The sequence below is a fragment of the Histoplasma capsulatum genome, genomic scaffold (assembly GCF_000149585.1).
Source record: "Histoplasma capsulatum NAm1 scaffold_7 genomic scaffold, whole genome shotgun sequence".
NCBI classification, from domain to species: Eukaryota; Fungi; Ascomycota; class Eurotiomycetes; order Onygenales; family Ajellomycetaceae; genus Histoplasma; species Histoplasma mississippiense.
The window spans coordinates 375,656-398,873 of NW_001813976.1; the positions used below are offsets into that span (position 1 = coordinate 375,656).

Below are 23,218 nucleotides of genomic sequence, written 5' to 3' on the forward strand. Positions count from 1 at the left end.
TACACCGGCTCCCTCCGAACCATCCCACACGTGGAGGTTCAACGATCACTGTCCGCCTTCGAAGTCCCATGTGGTAACTCCCCGGCCGAAGCGCGTCAACGGGGCTGTATCTTTGACATGATAGCTTTCAACTGGGCCCACCATGACTTCTGGGACGAGGACCTCCATAATCAATTCCTAGCCCGGTAACAAAATACCTGGCACTGAGAGACACTAGACGGACATTCGGTGCCGGTTGAGGAGGTGCTGGCGGGTGCACATCAATTGGGACTTCTACATCGTTCACTGCTTGTATGTGATGGAGCGGGCGGAAAGGGGTTCGCGGCCGTTACCCCATGTGGCTAGAGAAGCCCCAGATATCAGATGAATGGTCGCCTCTATTTCTCTATGTGAAGCAGTTCACGCTTGATTTGATGGATGCGGGGAAGTATGCGAGGAAGACGATAATGGTCACGGCGAAGATGGGGTATCTGGCCTGTGGCACCGAGATGAAGTGATCGATGGGTTGATTCGATGGGGCGTGTGCGATGCCCGGATGGGTTATATTTGTTACACATACCGTATGTACAGTACATGTACCTGGACGGATACATTGACTCTAAATGGGTGGGACGGGCGTTTCAAGGATTTTGTGGATTAGTTATATACCCACGTTGTCTTTAATCCACAAGTAGGACCGGTAAAATCTTGGAGTATACATTTATGGAGGGACGCTACAATATCCAATGTGATTAATATATATGGATGGAGTGAGAGAGAATAATATATCAGTGGAGGAACTGAACTTATGACAGGGCCCAATTACCGCCCCCAGTGATTGAACATCTCTTGCCAGGACAGACCACCAACCAAATGATTTAACATATGCCAAATCTGAAATCCCTACCGCGCGACCAATTGTAGTTGAAACCTAGTATCTAAGTCAGGAATCCAAAATGATTTTCTCAAGAGACTCCGAAGGAGCTTGTATTGTTGCATGGACAGAGATACTAGAAGACACTCACCACCCACCAGAAATGTATGTACACTGAATTTGTCCTCAAAATTGAGAAAATGTGAATAATGATAATAATAATAATAATAATAGCAGTAGTAGCAATAACAATAATAATAAATTACTAGTAGGACAGAAGCGAGCTCTATAGTTTCATCTCAGTTTCGGATACGCTTTCAGACACGTTTCTACCACAACCCGCATGGTACTCTATGTGTATGTATTTCCCTCGGTTACTCGCAATCTACACATGTAACGGTAAACCTCTCCAGCGCAGGCAGAGCTTCCATGGGTGAAACCTTCGCAAAAGGAAAAAAGAAAAAAGAAAATAAAAATAAAATATGATGGATTGGATGTATCTACTGCTCAGGGGCTCCGGAAAGCCCGCAAAATTTTGGCGTGGATTCCGGCAAAATCGAGATTTATTAATACAAGAGCTTCTTGTCCTGCACACATACGACGAGTCTAAGCCATGCGAGCGAGCTGATACACGGTCGAGTTTACGTATGGATGAATATAAATGGTGACCAAATCTCGGATTCTGGATCCGTTGTTCAATTCGGCTAGGACAGGGTCAAAAGAGTCCTGCTTACAAGGAAATCTCGCTTCCAAAATCGTCATGTCGCATTTATCTCCAGTTATATACTATGGCTCAATGGAGTCTATGGACATGTATAGGTACAGGTACACTGTATGCGTGGCACAAACCAACGTATCTGCCCAACTTGGAAACATGCCTACACCGTATCCGTCCATCCATACAGTCATCTTCAGGAGTGGGCATCAGCAACCACAGCCCGATGATCAGAGAAGAAGATACCATCGTCGAACTTGTTGGGTAGCACGGCATAGCGGTTTACATTCCAGGTGCCCTTGTCACCCCATCTACAGAGATTGCCCTGGCCCACGAACACATAGTCGATTCTCGTGAGCCCAACCTCCGAGTCGAAACCGGTAAAAGTCTTCCGATTGCCATAGATATTCTTATCCCCAAATTTCTTCACGGGATCCACCAGGACCTTTGACTCGGTGATGACTTTGTATGCCTCCTGTCCTTCCTCGCTGTTGAAATCGCCGGTAAGTATGACCCCGGTGAGCTTGCACTTGTACTGCCGCTTGTTCTTATAGTCGCCAATGAGTTTGAGAATCAGCTCAGACCCGTGCAGACGTGCCTCCGAAACCTGGTGATCGAGATGCGTGTTCATAACCAGAGCCATTGCCCTCGTCCGCTTGTTCCTGAAAACCCCAATGGTGACAATCCGGCGGTTCGTGGCGCCCCATCCGTAGGAAGGTACATCAGGAGTCTCCGACAACCATTTCGTATCCATCTCGACCAATTCCCAGAGCGATTTGCGATATAGGATGGGGGAGTATTCCCCACTCTGTTTGCCGTCGTCTCGCCCGACGCCGATATAAGCCCAGTCATCCCCACCACTGCTGGGGTGGTTATTCAACCCTTTGACGATATCCTCGAGCTGGTTGTGCAAGACCTCCTGCATACCGACGAATACGTTGTCGGTTGCCCCCATTTCGTATGCGACTTGGGTGATCAAGTTACCTCGTCGTTCTGACCAGGCTTTCTCGTTTCCTGAGGGCTTTGCTGCGTAGCGAACATTGAAGGTCATCAAACGGAGGGAGAGAGACTTGTTGGGGAACGGCCATGTTCGAGGTGCCAAGGAGGCAAACGGTCTTCCATAAATCAAAGTTGGCCAGAGGAAGAGAGAGGCGCAAATAGCTGTGATAAGACGGTTGAGAGCTGCCATCCTTTTTATCTGGTGCCGAGTGTGGCTTCAAATATCCGTTTTTGAACTGTTAACCGTTTCACGGACAACTGATTCCTCTCTCAGGAAGGCTCGTTTTATATATCCTCGCTGTCCGAAAGCATTCGAAGACCTGAAGCTGAGGAAAAGGGCCACGTGGGATAGCCCCGGTTACTTTTGATTCCATCTGATGTTCTTGTACCACATTGTTGAGCAGGAATTCTTAACCCTTTTACCAACAGAAACGCTCAACTTGACCCATGTGTGTTGACCACGCTTGTCTTTGTGGATATAGTGCAGATCCACCGCCACACGTGTGAGGCTGTCTTGAACATCATTTGCTGAAAATCCTCCAACAAAGCAGAAGGATAACAAGAACCCCACAGACATGGCTACATTGCTCCTCTGCAGTTTAAACGGTTATCCAGCACGTGCCGCTTGAGATGGTAGGCTCGCTGCTTAGTATTGCACAGTTGGGTGTTGCATCCAAGCAATGCTATGCGCTATGTCTTCCCGTAAAATGATACGTTCCCAACACGCCGGTTTTAACCATGCATCTCTGGCAAAACAATGTTGCTGGAAGCACCTGTGGCTTGGATTTCAACACCAATGAACGGGCAAATGAAGCATGGCCAGGGGTCCAAGAGCGGGGCGGGTGCAGCATGACGTCAGGCACGGTTCTCAAAGAACATCCTGGAGCTTTTCTAGAACCACCAAGTTTTTCAAACTGCGATAGGATGTGACTTCTGTCACCAGTCTAGCTTTTCTCTAGTCGTTGGCGGTTGTTGAAAGGGATGCACCGATGGACCATAGGCTGTCCGCAATCTGACCTCGTGCATCCTTCTCTCAGGACTCCCGATGCAACGCTGACTTGGGGGTGATGAGGTCAGTAAGATGGGGAACAACCGCAAACGTGCTCGGGCGGGCATATATTTTGAAAACATCATGGATGGTGACCGAGATTGACTGACAACCCTTGTTGGCAATATGTAATATATGCCACAAATATCACAAATTTACCAGCGTGTTGCACGCCATATTCCCAACCCTTCTTTTTAATGCTAACCGTAATTGAGAATTGATTCCCGATGGAAGGTTGAGATATGCAATACGGCGGAAGGGTCAATTGCTGAAAGATGTTATATATCGTAAGCGAAGATGAATATTCTTGGAGAACTTTAAAGGTTAGAATCTGTTCAGCGCCTGGGGTATTGTGGCGGACGTAAAGCTTGCGAAAACAGAATTTTCTGCCACCCCCTGAAAAATAGTAGAACAACACCGCAAAAATAATCAAAATATCCACATATCTCTAGAATCATTCAAATATCATTCAATTCATTCAAATACACACCTTTATCATCAAATACGCATCTTTATCATCAAATCTGCCAATATGCCCCGCAACACCCACCGTTCTACTGCCTCGCAAGCTCGTAAAAGGACTCCAACTACCCTGCGCCTTCGTCTGTCCAAACCGCCTGTTCCGGATGTTCCGGATAATGACGAGAATCCAACTGATGATGAGAAGGAGGATAAGGAGGAGGAGGAGGAGGAGGAGGAGGAGGAGGAGACACAGTCAGAAGATCCTCGATTTCTGCGAACACCTACCCCTGAGCCTGAGATCTCATTCAGCTGTATGAACGGGTGATTATCAATGGGATAAAGGAGCCTATAAAGATCAAGTTACGGAATGTCACAACAAATGATATGACTGTCAGCTTCTATCGTATCCAATATCTCCCTCAACTCCTTCTTCATCTAATATTGTGTCTCCAAGTGAGATAATCAATGTGATGGTGATGAAATATATGATGGAAGGAATGGGAGGCATGGGAGGACTGAATTCAAACTTGTCATCGAATTCAAACTTGCCATCAAATTCAAACTTGCCATCGAATCCGAACCTGCCATCGAATCCGAACCTGCCATCGAATCCGAACCTGCCATCGAATCCGAACCTGCCATTGAATCCGAACCTGCCATCGAATCCGAACCTGCCTCCTATTCGAAGTAGTCCAATCCCTCAGTTTGGTGAACACGCGGATCTGTTTATTGATGAGTTCTTCAACTGGTTGATGACAGAGAGACCTCGAAGAGCAGAAGCTCTTTTAACTGCAAAGAGCATTATTCAGAATGAAGGATTTGAACTGGATCATATACGGACAATGACAAATGAGCAGGTGGTTCAGTTGAATATTGGAATGGGTATATTCTCGATAATAAGAAATGGGTTAAAGAGTCCTATCTGGCAGTCACAGTTGAAGGAGATTAAATTGTCTTTATCTGCTGTTTGTAATGATGACAGCAGACCTCATACTGCTTCTGCTTCTGAATTTGAAACTTAGATATTATATATCATCATAATTGAATTGCAATCTGAATCTTTTTAAATTTTACAATACTATCCTATATGAGCAGATCTGAAATATCCTCTTGCATCTTCTTCTCCCATGAAATTCTCAACTGCATGATGCAAGAAGGCTTCAAAATCCCCATCAAACTGATTCTCTAACTGACATCTGTATCTTCTAATCCATTCTTTCAACGCGTGAAATGACTCCTCTATAGGATTATAATCAGGAGAATATGGAGGTAAGAATAAAAGTCCAATGCCAGCTTCTCTGCAGAGATCTCGCAGTGCTTGTGAACGATGAGAAGAGCAATTATCCATCACTAAGTAGTGATAACCTCGTTGGCATTTGGGCAGTATCCGGACACGTACAAACTCATTGAACCTCTCTGTATTATAGGACCCCTGATATATATCATAATCAAGATATCCATCGACACTTATTGCAGGTAAGATTGACCATCTGCGAGATCGTTTACAGGGCCTTCTAATGCGACAAGGGAATCCTCTGCTTGACCATCCATATCGTCGATCTGCAGTACGTTCATTCGCAGCACTCTCATCTAAAAAGATAAGTTGATCAGGTTGATACTGAGTAACTTGAATACGCCATTCAGCTCGAAGTTCTTCGTTGCGTTGACTGGCCACAGGTTCAACCTATATCAAATAGAACTGACAGATTAGCAGGTTCTATAAGTGACAATTGCAATAATTAATCACCTTCTTCCATGTCAAATTCAGTTTCTTCAACAATCTAGATATCGATCGAGGGTGGATATCAACATCAAATTCATCCTTCACAAAGCAGACAGCCTCATCGCGATATGCAGTTGGATATGCCTCAAAAAAGTCCTCCAAACCTGACAAGATATCCGGTGTGATCTTTGGCTTTACACCCCATGTTGAACGAGGACTTCTAGCAGTTCCAAAGCAGCGAATATTTCGTTGGATTCGATATACAGTGGCCAGACTGCACTCAATGGTCCGCGCAATCTGAGCAGGCATATAACCATCATTTAGAAGGCGTACGATCTCATTGGTGGTAAATTCGCTGAGCTGGGGGGGCATATTGGCAGATTTGATGATAAAGGTGCGTATTTGAATGGATTGGATGATATTTGAATGATTTTAGAGATACGTGGATATTTTGGTTATTTCTGCGGTGTTTTGCTACTATTTTTCAGGGGGTGGCAGAAAATTCTGTTTTCGCAAGCTTTACGTCCGCCACAATAACTAACTACCCGTTTCCATGCCACGAGCCCCCATTACGAAGGTACGCAGCGTAGAGTCCTGAAGCAAGACTCGGAAACTTCTCAGTTCCGGCCAGTCGCAAGGCCAAGTGAATGAAATCCCATGCACAGGTTAAATCAATAGCTGATTGTGGCAGAATAATCTCGAATGGAACTTTAACCTAACAGCGTGGGAACAAACGTCGTCAGACCATTCATCGCAACTGCATCTGCTCTCGGGAACCAGGTAACATTAACGTTGAATACAAACTCCTTGAAAGGGAACGGATCCTTTTTATCTAGGTGTGATTCAAAGGTTGCTTGAGCAGTGGAAGTTTCTAAGCTTACGCTGCTCTTCTTATACGAAAATATCTAACTGGCGTACAAGGGGTGTACGCTTCAGAAGAAGAATAGCCCGAAATTACTATCTCCTCTCCTCCCAAATCCGCACCACCTTCGTTCGATCGTCCTACGCAGTTGTACAAACCTATCCTAACGCCTAGACCAACTAGTTGCATGATATAGGTCCCAGTCGTCGTAGTTCTCGCCGTTCGAACCGCCTCGGGGCGTCCTGCTGGTAAGTTTTCGTGACCCGAACTTGCTAGAAGCTAGTCAGCGGTTATTCGGACGGGTTTTGCCAGTGTTAATCATTGATAGCTCCCACTGCCCGTCGTCAGAGCGCGCGCCTTGCCCAAGATCGCCCCCAATAATGAGGATACTCCCCCAGTGTATCGTAGCGGTCGAGCAAGACGACGCCAGTGCGCGTCTCTGCCAACGAAGAAAACGCATGTGAGCCGGCTGGCGAGGACGTGGTTGGCGGTAGCAAGGCCCGCGAAGACGAAGAGATGGTGGACGCCCCCGTGGGATCCCCTGCTGCCGCCTCCCCCATCCCCGCTCGTGCCTCTGTTTCTCCTTTCCCCGCCAATCCTCCTCCTCCTCCTTCGACCGCCGGTTCCTCCCTCTTCCCCGTAGCCCCTTCACGCCAGTTCGTATGTGGTTCCCACACTATGCTGCAACTGGTGATCGCAGTCTATAGGTGGTGGGATAGGTGGCTATGGCCGTTGTGGACCGGGCTACACCACCACACCCACGGGTATATATATCAATATGAGTGCAACCATTTAACAATGGTTACGTTGGCATTTTGCTATGGATAACCTAGTGGTCATAGTGCTAGCTTATCACACAGGCATGAGAGGCGATTTTCCCGAATCACTCCAAAACAAATTCTTGAGAGCATCCCCGAGACCGTGACCTCCGCATCACGTAAATTGAGCTGTCGTGAGCTTCCGCGAGAACCGAGCTGCGTGGATAATGACCTCTATATTCCAACCAATGGTTCATGCCCTTGAAGCCTAAGCTTGTTCCTTCACTCTGACATGAATCAAAATCTATAATTCTAAGATTTTGTTATAGTCGTATTCAGGGCTTGATCACACAAGGCCCTGTGGATGTGCCAGTATATTTATTTTGGACCCTGCTGTAGCATGAAGATCGAGATTTGAGCCAGTCCAACAACTTTATTAAAAAAAAAAAAAAAAAAACCCAACACCGCTGCAATTCCAGGACGAGGATACTACGGATGAAAAGAACTCATCCGCCCATAAGCGGAGATAGTTTTGACAACTGGATGTAGATCGCAAGCGCTATGCTGTCGTGATCGCTTGCGAACACCTTTATTGCTGTGGAGACGTTGACACCCCCTTTCACATCAATGTCAACCCCAGCCATTTTGTTTTTCACGGATTCAGAAGACGCTTCGGCCAGTATTCGGAGAAATAAAAATGACTGGATGGATGGGTGGGGAGTGCAACCTGAAGAACTCTACCCCTCCCTCCCCTCCTAACTGAAATAACCTTATAGAGAACACTGCCCTCGGAAGCCACTGTCTGTTAGAGATAAGAAAACCAGCTCACTTGAACTGGACCGGGAGTGTGTTCTCAAAATTCAAAGAGTACTATGCCAACTTACAATTGCCATCGTAAGTATACTCCTCTTTCTCCTATGCTGTTTCAGAGCATCTCGGGTCCCTCCACACCATTGCGGCTAGTTGCTGTAGGTTCTTCCGAGTTAAAACCAAATCTGACTCTCGAGACGAAGGTGTCCGCAGGAATATCTTCTCAAATGGAAGACGAACAGCACCATCTGCCTCCCGAATATTTGAATTGGCGATTCGCCGAACGCAGGTAGTTTCGATGAGCTGTGGAACACATCCCCGATACATGTTTTGTCGTGTTGGTCTTGGCGATGCTCCCATTTCCCATTTTCCAATGAGAAGTCTATCTATGTCCATTTCGATGTCGATTGTAATCACAATGCCCACATGTCCATTTGGACTGTTCCAGCCACCATCTAGCATCACGTTCAAGCTGTGCTTCAGTCTCTGTATATTCCACTTCCAACACAAAGGTAGGCCATAAAGGAGATCTTCCTTTCGGTGATTCAGTTGGCTGCCAGGACATATCTGGAGCCTTCTTCCACTGAGTTGTTGTAACCCAACTGGAGAGAAGATTGCTTAGATCGAGGAAGCTGAGGTCCATTTTAGCCAATTTTTCCCCAACAAGGTCACCAAAGACTGAGGCAGCCAATTCGTGGGCTCTAGAAGGCATTCGTAAAACGAGGATGTGATTTATTTTTGTCGTAGCTAAATACTAATTTCTCAATATTTCTGTTATTCTCGACGTGTTGCTCGACTGCAGCTTGGGAGACACATGAGAATCCCATGAAAGGACTGCGAACGGGAGTGCTTTGGCCTTCCATCAGCGCCAGGAATGCACCCCCCTTCAAGTTGAATAGTTCTTTCCATATCCTTTATATTTCCACTGTATTTGTATTTGCAAGTGCCAGGGGGAAGATATTTCAGCTCCTCACATTTTCCGCCCGCGTTGGCAGTGGGTTTGTTAATGGTGTTTGCTGAAGGCATGATTAGTGAGTGGTAGGGAATCGACTCGGACAGGACCTTAGTACTTGCAGCTCTGGAAAAGGGCCAGAGGGGATCCTCGAAGGAGTCTAATCTGTATATAACTACTCAAAGCCGGCTTCAAGGTTCTTCATCCGTCATGCTGCCCATGGGCTCGCTGGCAGCAGCAGCCCAGTTGTAACTGCTAGCAGAGAAACGACAATATATATACGGAGTATATATATATTTATTAGTACACTGGGCATAAGGTTCTCAAGGACCACATGGGCGTGTTGCAATTGCGCACAGATCCGCTGCTATTATTCTTCAACCAGGATGCGCATTGTCTGCGATGGAGCTACGCCACATAAATATTCCTAGGCTAACGTTACAAACGACACAGCGGTACGGAGTACCTGGTCAAGCTCTCCGTCTTGGTTCCATGATCGGGATGAAGCAGGACTTGTTGGAGATATGTCGAATTCCAATTGGCGCGTTGAATTCAGTTCACCGTTGCAAGAGAAAGAGGTGAAGCAGTATATATACTCTGGATTATCACTCCAACACGTTGGTTTTCGAGAGTGGATCGCAAAGCGGTGCTCCACCCGTTTTGATACTACCATCACCTCAGCAAGGAGCGCGAGAAAGGAGGACGGAAGCGGTTTAGGTGGCAATAGTGAGGCTGCAGATTGTTGCATCAAATGCTGTCGAAATGCCGCTTGTTGAGATTTTAAAGTGCGATGTGCACGAGCTAAAACCTGAGCATATCAGCGCACTTCCCTCTGGCCCGCGCCGTGATAAATATGGGCCGCCAACCCGTCGGAACACTCTTTGCAAACCTAATATGTTCGGCCAAAGGAAGGTCACGGCAGAACTAGTGAGGCATTCCATTGGCTCAGCAGCGATACCTGACGTCGCAGGCGTCAGACATCAGACGTCGCTGTTGCAAGAACCCGGGAATGATATCAACTGGTGTCTACGGAGTATTATGACCCCCAATCAACCCTGGCATCCTGCCTGTGATCATTCGTTCTGGGAATGAGATTTCATACATTAAGAACCTCGGGCACGCAAATCTATGCCTCTTACATTTCTAGTCAGGAGAAACGCTGGCCAGTTGTTCGCCCAGTGAGCTTTTTTCGTGCGATTGAGGTCTTTGGTTGGAGTGTTTCTCCTCAGACCGCCAAAATCTCCATTCCGCTCCTTTCCCCTATTCGTTCATGGCTCTCAAAGAGCAATGGTTAGTTCAAATTGCATCTTCGCCTTCATCGCGAGCTATCACTGCCACCATACAAACTGCAAAAGGTTTGGCGTCAAGTCGTGAGTGACGATCATATAAGCCAGAGGAGGTCAAAGGTGTATAAATCGCACAGGGAAGAACTCCGTTCATCTTCTCCTACTCCGTACTCTTCTCTTTGTCTTCCCACTCAACAGTCCCTCCTTTTCTGTTCCGTTGAAAGTCATTCATTATCAAGATCGTACAGTTTTCACTCACACTCTTCTTCTTTGATATCGTCACTCATTTAATCAAACTTCAATTAATTCACCATGAAGCTCACCGGTTTCTCTGCAGCCCTCGTCCTAGCTGGCTCTGCTGCGGCCTCTCCCCTCGTCAATCGTGGTCCGCCCAAATATGGAGTTCCTGAATCCTCAACTCCATCAACCCCAGCGACCAACCCGAGTAGCGCTGATCCTATTACGCCTACTCTCACACCTATAGTTACACCAACGGTTGCTCCTTCGCTCCCTCCTTATGGCATTCCTTCGGTTTCTCCCGGGTTGCCAGAAGTGAAACCAACCGGTGGAATCCCACCCGTGTGCAGCTTCCCCACTGAGGATATCCCCAATGGCACACCCGCCGAACTACCGGACGTGGATGGCTTGGATTCAAACCTGCTTGCACAGCTTCTGCCCGGCGTTATCTCTATCATCAACGGTCTAGGTTTGGGTGGCCTCGCCCCTGGCCTCCTCGGCCTCCTCAACCTAAATATTGTCACGAACAACCTTGAAATTGTGGACCTCGACGGCCTCCTTGGTGGTCTGCCAATTCCTGAGATCAGTGGCCTGAGCGTTAACCAAGTCACCAAGATTGTCACTGGTCTGTTGACCATCGTCAAAGTGCTCAAGCTCGACGAGATCACATCGTCTGGTGTCTTGCCACAGGTCGAGGGTATTACCCCTGAGCTCCTCCAGGCCATCCTCAACTTCGTCGTTGCTCTCGTAGGCAAGCTGGGGCTCCAGTCGGTGTTCACAACCCTTCATGTCGCTGCCACCAACGATGTTCCAGACTTGTTGGTTGCCGGCGGCCTTCTCGCTCAGCTCGGTCCTGTGGTCGCTGGCCTCCTGAACACTCTTGGCCTTGGTGCCCTCGCTCCTCTCCTTGTCACCCTGCTCAACTCTCTGAGCATTGCTCTGTAAATAAAAGTAAGCCTTTGATGAAATGTGCACACTCCGCATTCGCCCCTAACACCAACTAACGAGCCTTCCAATCCTTAGTTACATGGGGAGAATGCCTAAATTAGCCGAAGCCGTCGTGGGGAACTGGACGAACGCGCCTCGCCTTTATGAACTGTCCCATTTTTGCGTGACCTGAACCTATTGCGGAGAGCACTCTTCTTTCCCGCACAGTCTTAATTTTCAACTTTTCCTTCTTACCCCCCTTGGTGTAGCTGTAGTAGCACGGGATGCATTAATGTTGATGCTGTTTCTCTTACGAATCTCAGCGGATTTTTTGTTGTCTCGCAGAGAATATATTGTGTATATTTTACTTTGATACCATACATATTATATTAGTATTATACGGAGTATATATTTTTTCTTTTTCTCAAAGCCCCTCCGATTTTCTGTATTTGTAATGAGATTATTCCGAACCGCTTTTAAGCGATCTCTGGACGGATCATAATGCCTAAACTCCCGTCGAAGTTATCGTTTTGTTAACGTAGGATGAAAGGGATCCTTAAATATTCGTTCCCCTTTCAAGTCGCCTGTTAGTGGATGAGGAGTTTGAGGGATATGTTTGAACTCATAGAGGTTATAAAATAATCTGCAACTCTCGGATCCTTGTCATCTTTTGACAGAAATCCGCCATCCCGGACCAAATCCACATCATTCTGCCGGATAAGTGCCAAGAGGCGCGAACCCTGATGCTACTGGAGACTATTTTTTCCATTCTCACCATCTCGTTTAGCGTGATAAACTTGCCTTTTTGGTTTGACCGGTAACTGAAGCTGGATTGGCAATCCCCATCTTTGCCACCAAGGGATTTCTTCCAATCCAGACGAGGAGGCACTCTGCCTGATGTGAGCGGTGGGAATAACGACTTAGTATATAACACTTTTTGGAGATGTGGTATGGTATATGAACAAGCTGGGATGCCTGGAGATCCGTCGATTCCATTTGTGAACTTCCACATTCATTATCTTAAATTCTTCCTGTTACGGCTTTACACCAAACCTATCTCACGCTTGTTTCATTAACCAACTCATTAAGAAATGTCATCCGTTACCCCAGGTTGGTAGTTCTATTCTCTACCGCGAACGGATAGATATAATACATATACATACCTATGCAATATAATAGCAGGAGAATATTGACCTAAAGTCCTCATGTTGACACTTCTCTTCACGATTCATTCACCGGTTCATTGTTGTTTCGTAATGCACGTCCAGGGATATGCGGTTCGAGTTTGTTCGCAACTGTGACAGACTATATCGCAACGGACCTACTACCAAGGGAGCCTCATGGCTTGTCGAAGGCATCCACAATTCTCGACATCGGCTGCGGTGGGGGACAAATAGTCACCGAAATCCTGAAGAAATATATAGCTCAATCCTGCCCGAAAATGTGCGGTCCTTTCGTCAGATTTTGTGGAGGGCATGGCGAATCCGCCAGCTTATTAATCCCGGAGAAAGCAGCATGGGAACGTCTTGAGACGGCTGCTCTCGATGGATGCCACGGACCTGTCGAGTCTTTAAGGACAACGAATGCAGCCACGTTCTCGCAGGGTTTTTGTGTTTAACGGCCTGCCCCGAGCCCGCCAGAGCGTTCAAGGAATCGAATCGCGTTCTTCGGCCAGACGGCATTCTTGCGCTGACCAACGTGAAAAGCGGGGAGTGGGTAGAGTTGCTGTTGGTTATTAAAGATGTTAGGCCGGATTTGCCACAGCCTCTGACAGTGAAATCGTTTGCACCGACGGTGGCATGAAGATATCGATACCAAGGCGCATTTCGAACGTGCTGGCTTTCGGGATGTTGAAATTCAAGAGATTCCGCTTCAGTACGATTTTGCTTCTCATCAGGAGCTTAGGGAGCAGCTGTTTGATTCTTTGCCTTTCCTGGGCAGGTGGCTCAAAGACATGATGGAGGACGAAATTGAAAAAGCAAAGGACCTGCTGGTTGAAAGGACAAGGGAGATGTGTCCAAGTGAAACCTTTTGCTCTTCACGGTAGGAAAACAGGACACATGAGAATAGCTACCGAATGGAAAACTATTTCTTCTATTTTATATATAATTATAAGCATCTCCGAGTCATCAATTCAATGGCCTCAGAGAATTCCAAGAGACAATGTAGTTACCGTCCTTGCCCTTGCGCGAGGAGGCGATGAGGTTCCCGTATCTTGAAAAAGTGGATGACCTCAGTGAAACTACAGTAGTGTCAGTGGTGTTTATTCAAACCCCTTGGAAATCCACTCTGTTCCACAGGTATTCTCAACTAATTTCCCGTCTGCTAGATTAAGATATTGAGTTGGCCAGAAGTGAAGATGAATGGTTCACCCGTCGATGAGTAAAGAATGCACGAACTGGGCTATCGGGGATTAAAACCCCCCCATAAGTGAGAGAGGAGGGCAAGCGAGAGTACCCCGATGATGAAATGGAGAACTCCGTCAGTAAATGGCGTTCGTCCATCGGCAGGCTCCGTCGATTCTCAGATGTCAAAATGCACAGGATAGACGAGCATGGGGCCGGCCTCTCAGGGACCCGACTTCTCCTGGTATGTCGATTTTGGATATGCCGGGAATATGTCAAAGGTGTAAAATAAACATCTTCCACACCTCTGTAAATACCGTAACCCAACAGCTTGCAGAATGAGGCCTGGTTTCCAAGTTGCAATTGCCAGCTAATTGGCGATCCTTTTGATATAAAAGATATAAAAGACAAAAAGGGAACCGTGGTTCTTTAGACTCTGGTTATTGCCGGCGGAGTGGGAAAATAGCCGATCACATGATGCGTGGCATTGCCGACGCCGACTCCAGCCGCTCTCGAAGGCGACAGAGCCGAGACAGAAACCTCCCAACCTTCAAGCTGCAACGTTTGGATTGAATTCCTCATTTTGAAAGGTAGAGAACAAGATGTCTTTTCCACTGCTTGGTCGCAGCGTCCGTAGTGCGAGTCAGCCTATTCTCCGCGCAACCAGATCCGCCAATCGCTCAGTGCGATGGAGTACCTCGATATCACAGCGACCGGGATCGGACAGGTACGTGGCAGTTGATTGCACGCGCTGATATCTAGGAGTGGCTATTGAGGCATGAGGCTAATGAGAATTGTAATTGTGTTGACGCATAGTGTTCGATTCCCGGGGGCAATAGATAGCAAGTTCACGACGAACATGTCATTCATAAATCCCTCTGAGCACGCTGCCATCCCCACGTATCGAGTAATGGACTCTGATGGGGTGATCGTAGACAAGAGTCGAGGGCCACCAGATGTTGCGAGTGAAGAAGTTATTACCTGGTATAAGAATATGTTGACTGGTATGTTCTCAGCGCTGGGATTGTTACTTTCAACAGGAGGGACCGGATGGTCAGCTGATTTGAACGTTCTGGTACTGTAGTGAGCATTATGGACTTAATCATGTTCGATGCACAAAGACAGGGTCGATTGAGTTTCTATATGGTATGCATCTCTGAAAAGCTTACATCTCCGCGTCGAATAATGCAGCTGACCTGCTTCTAGGTCTCCGCGGGAGAGGAAGGTATAGCCGTTGGCTCTGCTGCCGCTTTAACTCCTGAGGACATAGTTTTCGCTCAATATAGAGAGACTGGGGTTTTCCAACAACGTGGATTTACGCTCAAAGACTTCATGAGCCAACTATTTGCAAACCGCAATGACCCTGGGAAGGGACGAAACATGCCTGTTCACTATGGAGGTTCTAAAGTTAACACTGTACGAAAGCCTAGCATCTCATATCTGACATGATTGGCAGAATAGCGCTAACGGGATATAGCACACCATATCTTCCCCACTAGCAACGCAAATTCCACATGCAGCTGGTGCTGCATACGCTCTGAAGCTCCAGTCATTACAGAACCCCAACATCCCACAAAGGATCGTTACCTGCTACTTTGGCGAGGGCGCCGCAAGTGAAGGCGATTTCCATGCAGCCCTCAACATCGCCGCTACACGCTCATGCCCCGTGGTCTTCATCTGTCGCAACAACGGCTATGCCATCTCCACACCCACCCTGGAACAATACCGGGGCGACGGAATCGCCAGTAGGGGAATCGGATACGGCATCGATACCATCCGCGTCGACGGCAACGACATTTTCGCCGTACACGAAGTGACCAGAGAAGCCCGTCGGATGGCTCTGGAAAATGGAGGACGGCCCGTCCTTATCGAAGCTATGAGCTATCGCGTCTCCCATCACAGCACGAGTGATGACAGCTTTGCCTACCGTGCACGGGTCGAAGTTGAAGACTGGAAACGGCGTGATAACCCAATCACGCGGCTGCGGAAATGGATGGAGGGCGAGGGGATCTGGAATGATGACCTCGAGCGTGATACGCGGGATGAGCTGCGGAAGGCTGTCCTGCAGGAGTTTTCGGCCGCTGAAAAGGAGAAGAAGCCGCCGCTCCGGGAGATGTTTAACGACGTTTTTGAAAAGTTGCCGGAGTCCACAGTGAAGCAGAAGGAGGAATTGAAACGTATTCTCGAGAAGTATCCGGCCGAATACGACATTCGTGAGTTTGAAGATGGGATTAAGGGGCTGTGATTTCGGTTGGATTAAAATGGCTATAATTAGGCGCCGTGATGCCTGGCAAGTTGCGATGCAGTTTCGGCTGACAGTGAAGCCCAACGATGTGTTCTGTCTTGGCTCTTATAATGATGCATGACTGAAAAACTTACAGGAATTGAGATCAATGTCGAGTCACTCACTACCTAGTTTTCCATTTATCCATCAATGGAGAGGCTATGTCAGCTTTCCACAGAATATAGACATTGTTTTTAGATATATGTATGGATACGTGTGTATCCCCATCTTGCATTTCTACCCCATCCATCTGGGCCTCTAGCGATGACATGATTTATTTCGATTAGATACTAGTCCACACTTATCTATATGTACTCCAGATTACACCCACCAGCCTTTATTTTTAGAGAGATTGGATTGGGTGGTTCGTCCCCTCTACCACCCGCATGGTGCTGGTGGTGAAAGAGCTCTTTTGCCCCAGTGGCCCTAGATTTTTCACAACCTCACTGTAAACATCAGGAAACCGCTAGTCCCAAAAACCATCGCTACTGCTATCAATTAACTACAAGTAAATCGATGAATCACTCAATATTATATTAAGTTATCATGAGACGATCCTAAGCAGCACAAAATCTACGCTGTTGTTGAATCATCAGGCGACAAGTATGGAGGCCAAAAGTGCCATTGTCATGCGATGCAAATGCAAATGCAATGCGATACAGGTAAATGAACAAGGCAAATGTAAGAGGAAACAAATAAAATAAAGCTAAAAACTAAAAAAAGAGACCCAGCTGGCTGTGCAGCCATTAAAAAAAAAAAAAAAAAAAAAAAAAAAAAAAAAAAAAAAACTTCCCAGGAGTAAAAGACAGTGCCATAAAAAAAAATAGACTGGATATGTAGAAAACCGCCATAACAAAATCAGTAATCCGCCATTCTTCACAAACGGAAAGAAAAATGTTCCTGCAAGTCCATTGTGGCGGAATGAACATAGGAATTCACACCAGGGGTGAACCCTATATCATAGGTTTTATCTTTTTGCTTGCTTTTCTTCCTTTTTTTCTTTTCTCATTTTATTATGCAGAGCGGTTTTAAAATTTCGGTGGGGAGGACCGGATAGATAAAAGAGGAGTGGAAAAAAGCAACAAAAAGGAAGCAGATAAAAAGAAAAGGAAAAAAAACCTGCATAATAATACATGGCAAAACTGGAGATAGGGAGATGTTGGACGAAAGACAGCCAAGCTATACTCGATACACCGAAGATCCAAGCTCCAACTTTCCTTCACACCACTTATTCCTCTCACTCTACTCAACCCCCCCCCCCCGTTACAGCATTGACGCTTCAAGCTGCCAACAATACAACAAGCAGTAGAAATAGTACAACAACCGCAATTCACAACCCCATATCTGAAGTAGACCCCACAAACTCCATCGCAGCAGAAAGCGCTTGCTGCACCAGCTTCTTATTCCGCTTCACAAGCGTCATAACTTTCTTGTCAACCATATCCACCTCTTTCCGCGAACTCTCCAGCTCGCGCTGTGCCTCCTCAATCATTGCTTGTAATTCCTCATCAGACATGCTCATGAGGTCCTCGAGACTAACGCCAAGGTGGCTTCCGCTCGTTGTCGATTTTCGCGCGGTGGATGATCGGTGAGAGCAGGCGGCTGTAGCCGTGGTGCCTGTGGAAGCAGAACCATGAGCAGCATCAGCAGCTTCTGAAGATGAAGATTCGGTAGAGAAGCCACTGGCGCTGACAGGTGGCGGTGAGGGCATGGAGGAGGGTTTCACAGAGCCGGAGAGGAGACCATTTTCTGGCGCACCATCAATCCAACGGATGTTGAAATTTTCAGGCGTCGCAAAAAGAGCATCTAGCCCACCACCGCGGTTCGTGGCATCAGGCTCCGTGGCAGTTAACGCCGGATATTCCTGTAGAGACTGCCATGCGGCTGCAAGACTCTTTTCGAGTTCGAGGTAACGGAATTCCTCCTCTTCGGATAGGTGGCGGAGGACGCAGCCAGCTGGCGTTATGAGGCAGCGACACTTGAGGAGGTCAGTGTCTGCATTAATGTGAACCGGTTCACCCTGGAGTAACTTTGTTCTATGTTCTTCCGCCAGTTCAATAGGATTTTTCAAAATATCGTAATCATCCGCCGAGCATTTCAAATCTGAGCGCTGATTGAGGTTTGGTGGATTGAAAAGTGGGTGAGTAGTTAGATCAAGATCACCAGATTGATGCAACTGCGCAAGTAGAACTGGAAGGGGAGAAGTTCGCTCCAAGAAAAGATCCTTCACTGGTATACCAGTAGCTTCAGAATCAGCCAAAAGTTGCCCAGCCGTATTGTTCGACCTCCATGGTTCAGATTTTTCAGATTTTTCAGTGGTTTGACTTCGTTGCGCGTGTTCTTTAGGAACAGATTCTCTGGAAGCGTTGTCTGATCCTTTGGTTTGTGTTGATGATTCTGAGTGATTCTGGCTCTTGTTTTTGGATTTAGCAACGTGTGGAGCATTATCTGTAACTTCAGGTTTAGAAGCAGAAGCAGCCTGTTGTTCCTTAGCTGGTGCCGGTGCTTTCTTTGTCTTCCGCTTCCTGCCGATGATAGGAGCCTGAACGGGCTCTTCAGCAACTACTGGAGTGGGATGGGTTTCCTCCTTTTTGACCTCAGCTTGCTTAGCCTTGAGCTTTCGCTCCTTTTTCAATTGACTTTTTGTGATTGAACGGACAGGCGCTGAGCCAACACGACTTGGTGGTGGTGAACTTGCCCTAGACACAGATGCAGAGGTATGGAAGTCATACTCAGAGTCGACATTGTTAGGGGTATCTGGGCGACTGTTGGTTGAAAGACTAGGCTGCCGTGAGAGGTGTTTGGAAGGCGGAGTGGAATTGTTTGGCGCTACTGACGAGGTAGGTGTCTCTGATTTCGAGGTGTCAACAACACGCAATACTCTAGTTTGTCGAGGGACGGGAGAGTTAGATGTGCGTGAGACACTAGTCAACGGGGTGTTAGGGTGGGAGGAAATATTTGATAATTGATGTATGGAAGAGACATTATGATTCGGCGTAGTGGTTCGGGACGGAGAGGCATGCCCGGGCGTTGGCATCGAAAGATTAAGCTTAATGGGTATCGGCTTGCTGTGAGGCTCACGAGGCTGTTTGCCTTCTTTTGTGATAGGTGCCGCTACCTTTTCAGGACTAAGTTCTCGATCCTTATCCTTTTTCACAATTAGGTTGTCATTCTGTTGCCCAACAGCGGTTGCGGTTTTAGGCTTTGGGGAACCAGAAGATATTTCTATTGCCGCGCGCGTCCGTGCAGGTACAGAAGGCACAGACGACGATGCTTGCACGTCTGATGTGTGGTGTGCTGAAATATGTAATTCTTTGAACTTTTGTACAGGCGTCGAAAATCCACTTCGTAAAGTAATGTGTCCCGGTTGAGGACTTGAAACTGCAGAGGTGGATGGACTGAGATCTTGGACGAAAGATGCCGCAGGATGTCCATGTGGTAAGGGAAGACCCGGTGGCAGTACAGGAGTTCTAGACCTATAAGGTGAATCGTTGGAATCGTGAGATGCACGGGATCCTGACGTAATTCGGAATGTTTCTAGAGGGCGTTTGTCAAGAGGTTTGGTTGGAGGGCCTAGCGGCGGGAAATCTTCATCTGCTAGGTCCAGAATATCTCGATTAGCATACATCAAAAGAAATTAGCCGTGTAGGAAACCAATAAATAGATGCGCTGCTGAACGACCCAAAGTATAAAGAATTCAATCAGACGCGTAGAAGGGTCAAACCCGCAAACAATATGGAGGGGCTACATGGAGACACTGGCGGGATATATACAAAATGATTGGCCTCTTCATTACAACAGTGGCCACGAAATGAATTGAGAGGGGAAAATTTGTGGACGGCGAGTCTATATGAGCAATAAATGTGAGAAAATTGCTTTGGAAATAGACCTGACTTGGGTACAAGTCAAGGTAAGGGAGACTTAACGTACAAATGAAAGGCCCGCCATCACCATGCCGGCGGGCCGTAAGTGCTCGAAAATTAAAACCTGTGCTGCTAATGAAGAGCCCCAAGCTTGTAGCAAACCCCTAGAGAAGAGTAGATCTCTACAAACAAAGCAGGAAAGTAATGCGTTGACGCCGTCCTTCAGTCTCGCCGAAATGTGACCATAACACCCAGGTAACGCCCGAGGCTCGCCTAACCCCGTTATTTTGAATCGATTGCCTTATGCTGCACAGGAAGGGAAGAGAAACGAAAGACATTAAAAGGGAAATGTCAAACGAATATCAGAAATCATTGTGGGAAGCCATAAACTCCCAAAATTCAGGGAGGGGAAAATGACAATGTGAGGGAACGCGAGAACAAAGAGAAAGCATGACTTATCATCAAGTAAATATGACGTGGCAACAAACAAGCTACAAGGAAATAAAAGAAAAGCTACGGAAATGTAGGTCCAGCAGCGCAAAGGGGGAAATCATCACCATCGGCCAAAGCCACCACCATAGACCATGTTGGAGTGATTGTACCCACCTTGGCCCTGGCTCCCGTAAAGTCCCTGCCCAGGGGTAGCACTAGTAGCACTTTGGTGCATTCTAGCCTGCAAAATACTCGGGTCCGCAAGATCTACTACACCACCTCCGCCGGAGGAAGTGTTAGCGTGTCTGTGCTTCTTCCCCCTCTTCTTCTGCTTCTGTGGTCCTGGATCTTGGTGGGACCCATTATGATGGCCATAGAGAGAGTTGAGAAGGCCAGATACGGGAGCCAGGGGAGGGGGTGTGTTATGCATCTGGAGAAAAGGAAACATAAACTCACGCTTAGCAGCCTCATGCGCTTGAACGCCGCCGCCACCACTCGTGCCACTTCGACCACACATAAGTTCACGCATTAGGTCCGGGTTAGGATCTTGCTTGGTCCCAAGGCCGAGGTTATTGTTCATTGTGCTTGTGAAGCCATGGCCTTGAGCAAACATTCCTCCACCACTAATCGGCGGAGTTCCAGCAGTTTTCAAGCCAGGCGGAGGACCCTGAACACCACTAACGAAGTAATGATTTCCCAAACCATGTTGTCCAGTTACATTAAGGGGATTCTGATTGGCGCCCTGCGGTGTCGATGTCTGCTGATTGACCAGTCTTTGATTGGAGGTATTCTTCGCATTGGCTTCATTCGCAAACGAGAATCTCGACGACTGTCTGGCATGTCCTTGCATAACAGGTATTTGCGGGATCTGATTCTGGTACACACCTGCCCGTTGTTGAGAATTGTGCTCGAATGAGTTAGAGACAGAAGTTGTTTGTAATTGATCCATTAATCCCATGTGTTGTCCGCCAGCGTTCTTCAGCAACAGAAGTTGCTGTTGCTGGAGGGGCGTGAGGCTCCTGCCTGCAATGTTTAGACCTTGGAACTGGTGCCCACCAGAAGAAACGGGCGATCCAATAGCAGAATTTGCTGTAGTTGTTTGTTGTGACGGAGGTTGAATGGCACTAAGTGTCTCTCTTGCATTCCGACCAGAGAGACCAGCAGTATGCATCTCTTCTGGCTCGCCTCCGAGCTGGGAACTTCCTCCCTCAAGATTTTCTTCCTCATTAGCAATTGGATGAAGTAACAGTTGGTTGTCAGTTACTTGGTTTGTACGTTCATGTTCTGCTTTCTCACGCATAGCACGACGTTTCACCCCGCCATAAGGATCAATCATTGAAGGATGATTTTCAAGGTACGCAAGCTCCTCAGGAGGCAATCCAGCGGACGAAAATATAAAACGGAAGTCGGGATTGTTTACGGCTGTCACAAGACCATCCAGCACTGGAATTTCGTGAGGCCCAGACGGTATAGGAGAGTCTGTTCGAGTCACATGTGGAGAAGAGCTTGAGGCCTCTGCTACAGTCGGGGTTTGCTGGCGGGAGGGTTGTTGTCCGGATTGGGATTGTCTCCCCACACTGCGTTTTAATTCCTCAATCTTGTTGACTACAGCATTCGATCCTTTCGGGCTTGGAGAAGAGTGGCTAGCCGTCACACTTGGTCGTCGTGTACGTTGCACATGGGAATCCTTATTGGCCCAGCTTGCAGACGATGGTAGAGCTGAGGAGTCCGTATTGGTTCGATTCCCCGTTTCATCTCTGCTATTTTGTCTCCGCATCGGCTGTACTCCGGCAGGTAGTTGGATAGGATGTGAAGAAGGCCTGACGGGCTGAGCGTGGTGAGTATAGGGGGAATATGTGGAAGGGCCAGGTCCATTTGGTGGGTTGGGATGGGCACGTTGTGATGACATGGTGTTCATGGACGATAAATCTTGGCGGCTGAAGCTATCGTTGTCTTCTCCGGTCTCATGAAGGAACGTACAGTTACGGTTGTTACACTGTTCATTTCGAAGAAACGATGAACAGTATTTCGTGGTTCCATATTGGGCCCTGTAACAATCAAATTAGTATCTAAAGTGAACGGTGGTTTGGAGGCCGAATAGCCATTGGCGAAAATAAACCGACCTAAGTACACGATCACCGTTGGGAGATCCATCTACCGCCGCAATGCACGTTGCAGCATCTGCCTTACGAGCGAAAGTGACATAGACACCAATGCCCTGGTTTGGGTTGCCACCCGGTTTTGCTTTGCTAACAACAATCTTTTCAATATCACCGTATTGTCCAAAGTACTGGTCTCCGCGCAAGGTCTGTAATAGTTGACTTTCGTCTCGTATCGTGGGGTTGAGGCCAATGACATAAACAAGGTTCTTCTGGACTACACGGACACCGGCAAGGTTTCTTCGACTGGAAGCTTCTATTTCCCGCTTTTCAGCCTCCCGCCTCTTCGCTGCTGCAGCTTTGCGATGTTTCAATGCCAAATCCGCTTTAAACCTAATTCAGTTGCGATCTGTATTAGTAGGATATATAGAAGGTCGTCGAAAGGAGGGGATGGTGACTCACTCATCGACATCTGGAACTCTATATTGAATTGTGCTTTCATCGTATACACGCCTACAGTTTGGACATCGACCTTCTTCACTATGTGTTTTTATATTATTGTA

General features: G+C 47.3%; 8 protein-coding genes across 8 annotated transcripts; 5 read left to right on the plus strand and 3 right to left on the minus strand.

Annotated features, from left to right (window-relative positions):
• Positions 1-935: 935 nt before the first annotated feature.
• Positions 936-1,290, plus strand: HCAG_05756 (predicted protein; the record flags this gene model as incomplete). Its single annotated transcript, XM_001538101.1, has 3 exons — positions 936-1,018; positions 1,126-1,210; positions 1,267-1,290. 3 exons carry the CDS (start codon positions 936-938, stop codon positions 1,288-1,290), a joined length of 192 nt encoding a protein of 63 aa, XP_001538151.1.
• A 474-nt stretch (positions 1,291-1,764) lies between these two features.
• HCAG_05757 (predicted protein) lies at positions 1,765-2,757 on the minus strand (the record flags this gene model as incomplete). The annotated part of the gene is made up of 1 exon (XM_001538102.1): positions 1,765-2,757. The coding sequence occupies one exon, from the start codon at positions 2,755-2,757 to the stop codon at positions 1,765-1,767; it is 993 nt and encodes a 330-aa protein (XP_001538152.1).
• A 1,390-nt stretch (positions 2,758-4,147) lies between these two features.
• HCAG_05758 (predicted protein) lies at positions 4,148-4,768 on the plus strand (the record flags this gene model as incomplete). Its single annotated transcript, XM_001538103.1, has 2 exons — positions 4,148-4,388; positions 4,536-4,768. 2 exons carry the CDS (start codon positions 4,148-4,150, stop codon positions 4,766-4,768), a joined length of 474 nt encoding a protein of 157 aa, XP_001538153.1.
• A 572-nt stretch (positions 4,769-5,340) lies between these two features.
• Positions 5,341-8,523, plus strand: HCAG_05759 (predicted protein; the record flags this gene model as incomplete). Its single annotated transcript, XM_001538104.1, has 10 exons — positions 5,341-5,346; positions 5,586-5,642; positions 6,125-6,194; positions 6,378-6,420; positions 6,523-6,580; positions 6,859-6,882; positions 7,071-7,322; positions 7,750-7,792; positions 8,197-8,265; positions 8,444-8,523. The coding sequence occupies 10 exons, from the start codon at positions 5,341-5,343 to the stop codon at positions 8,521-8,523; spliced, it is 702 nt and encodes a 233-aa protein (XP_001538154.1).
• Positions 8,524-10,780: 2,257 nt separating this feature from the next.
• Positions 10,781-11,825, plus strand: HCAG_05760 (predicted protein; the record flags this gene model as incomplete). Its single annotated transcript, XM_001538105.1, has 2 exons — positions 10,781-11,646; positions 11,729-11,825. The coding sequence occupies 2 exons, from the start codon at positions 10,781-10,783 to the stop codon at positions 11,823-11,825; spliced, it is 963 nt and encodes a 320-aa protein (XP_001538155.1).
• A 2,754-nt stretch (positions 11,826-14,579) lies between these two features.
• Positions 14,580-16,222, plus strand: HCAG_05761 (2-oxoisovalerate dehydrogenase alpha subunit, mitochondrial precursor; the record flags this gene model as incomplete). Its single annotated transcript, XM_001538106.1, has 5 exons — positions 14,580-14,704; positions 14,794-14,981; positions 15,062-15,123; positions 15,184-15,393; positions 15,455-16,222. 5 exons carry the CDS (start codon positions 14,580-14,582, stop codon positions 16,220-16,222), a joined length of 1,353 nt encoding a protein of 450 aa, XP_001538156.1.
• Positions 16,223-17,591: 1,369 nt separating this feature from the next.
• HCAG_05762 (conserved hypothetical protein) lies at positions 17,592-19,889 on the minus strand (the record flags this gene model as incomplete). Its single annotated transcript, XM_001538107.1, has 1 exon — positions 17,592-19,889. One exon carries the CDS (start codon positions 19,887-19,889, stop codon positions 17,592-17,594), a length of 2,298 nt encoding a protein of 765 aa, XP_001538157.1.
• A 788-nt stretch (positions 19,890-20,677) lies between these two features.
• Positions 20,678-23,127, minus strand: HCAG_05763 (conserved hypothetical protein; the record flags this gene model as incomplete). The annotated part of the gene is made up of 4 exons (XM_001538108.1): positions 20,678-22,336; positions 22,537-22,604; positions 22,747-23,040; positions 23,118-23,127. The coding sequence occupies 4 exons, from the start codon at positions 23,125-23,127 to the stop codon at positions 20,678-20,680; spliced, it is 2,031 nt and encodes a 676-aa protein (XP_001538158.1).
• Positions 23,128-23,218: the final 91 nt, after the last annotated feature.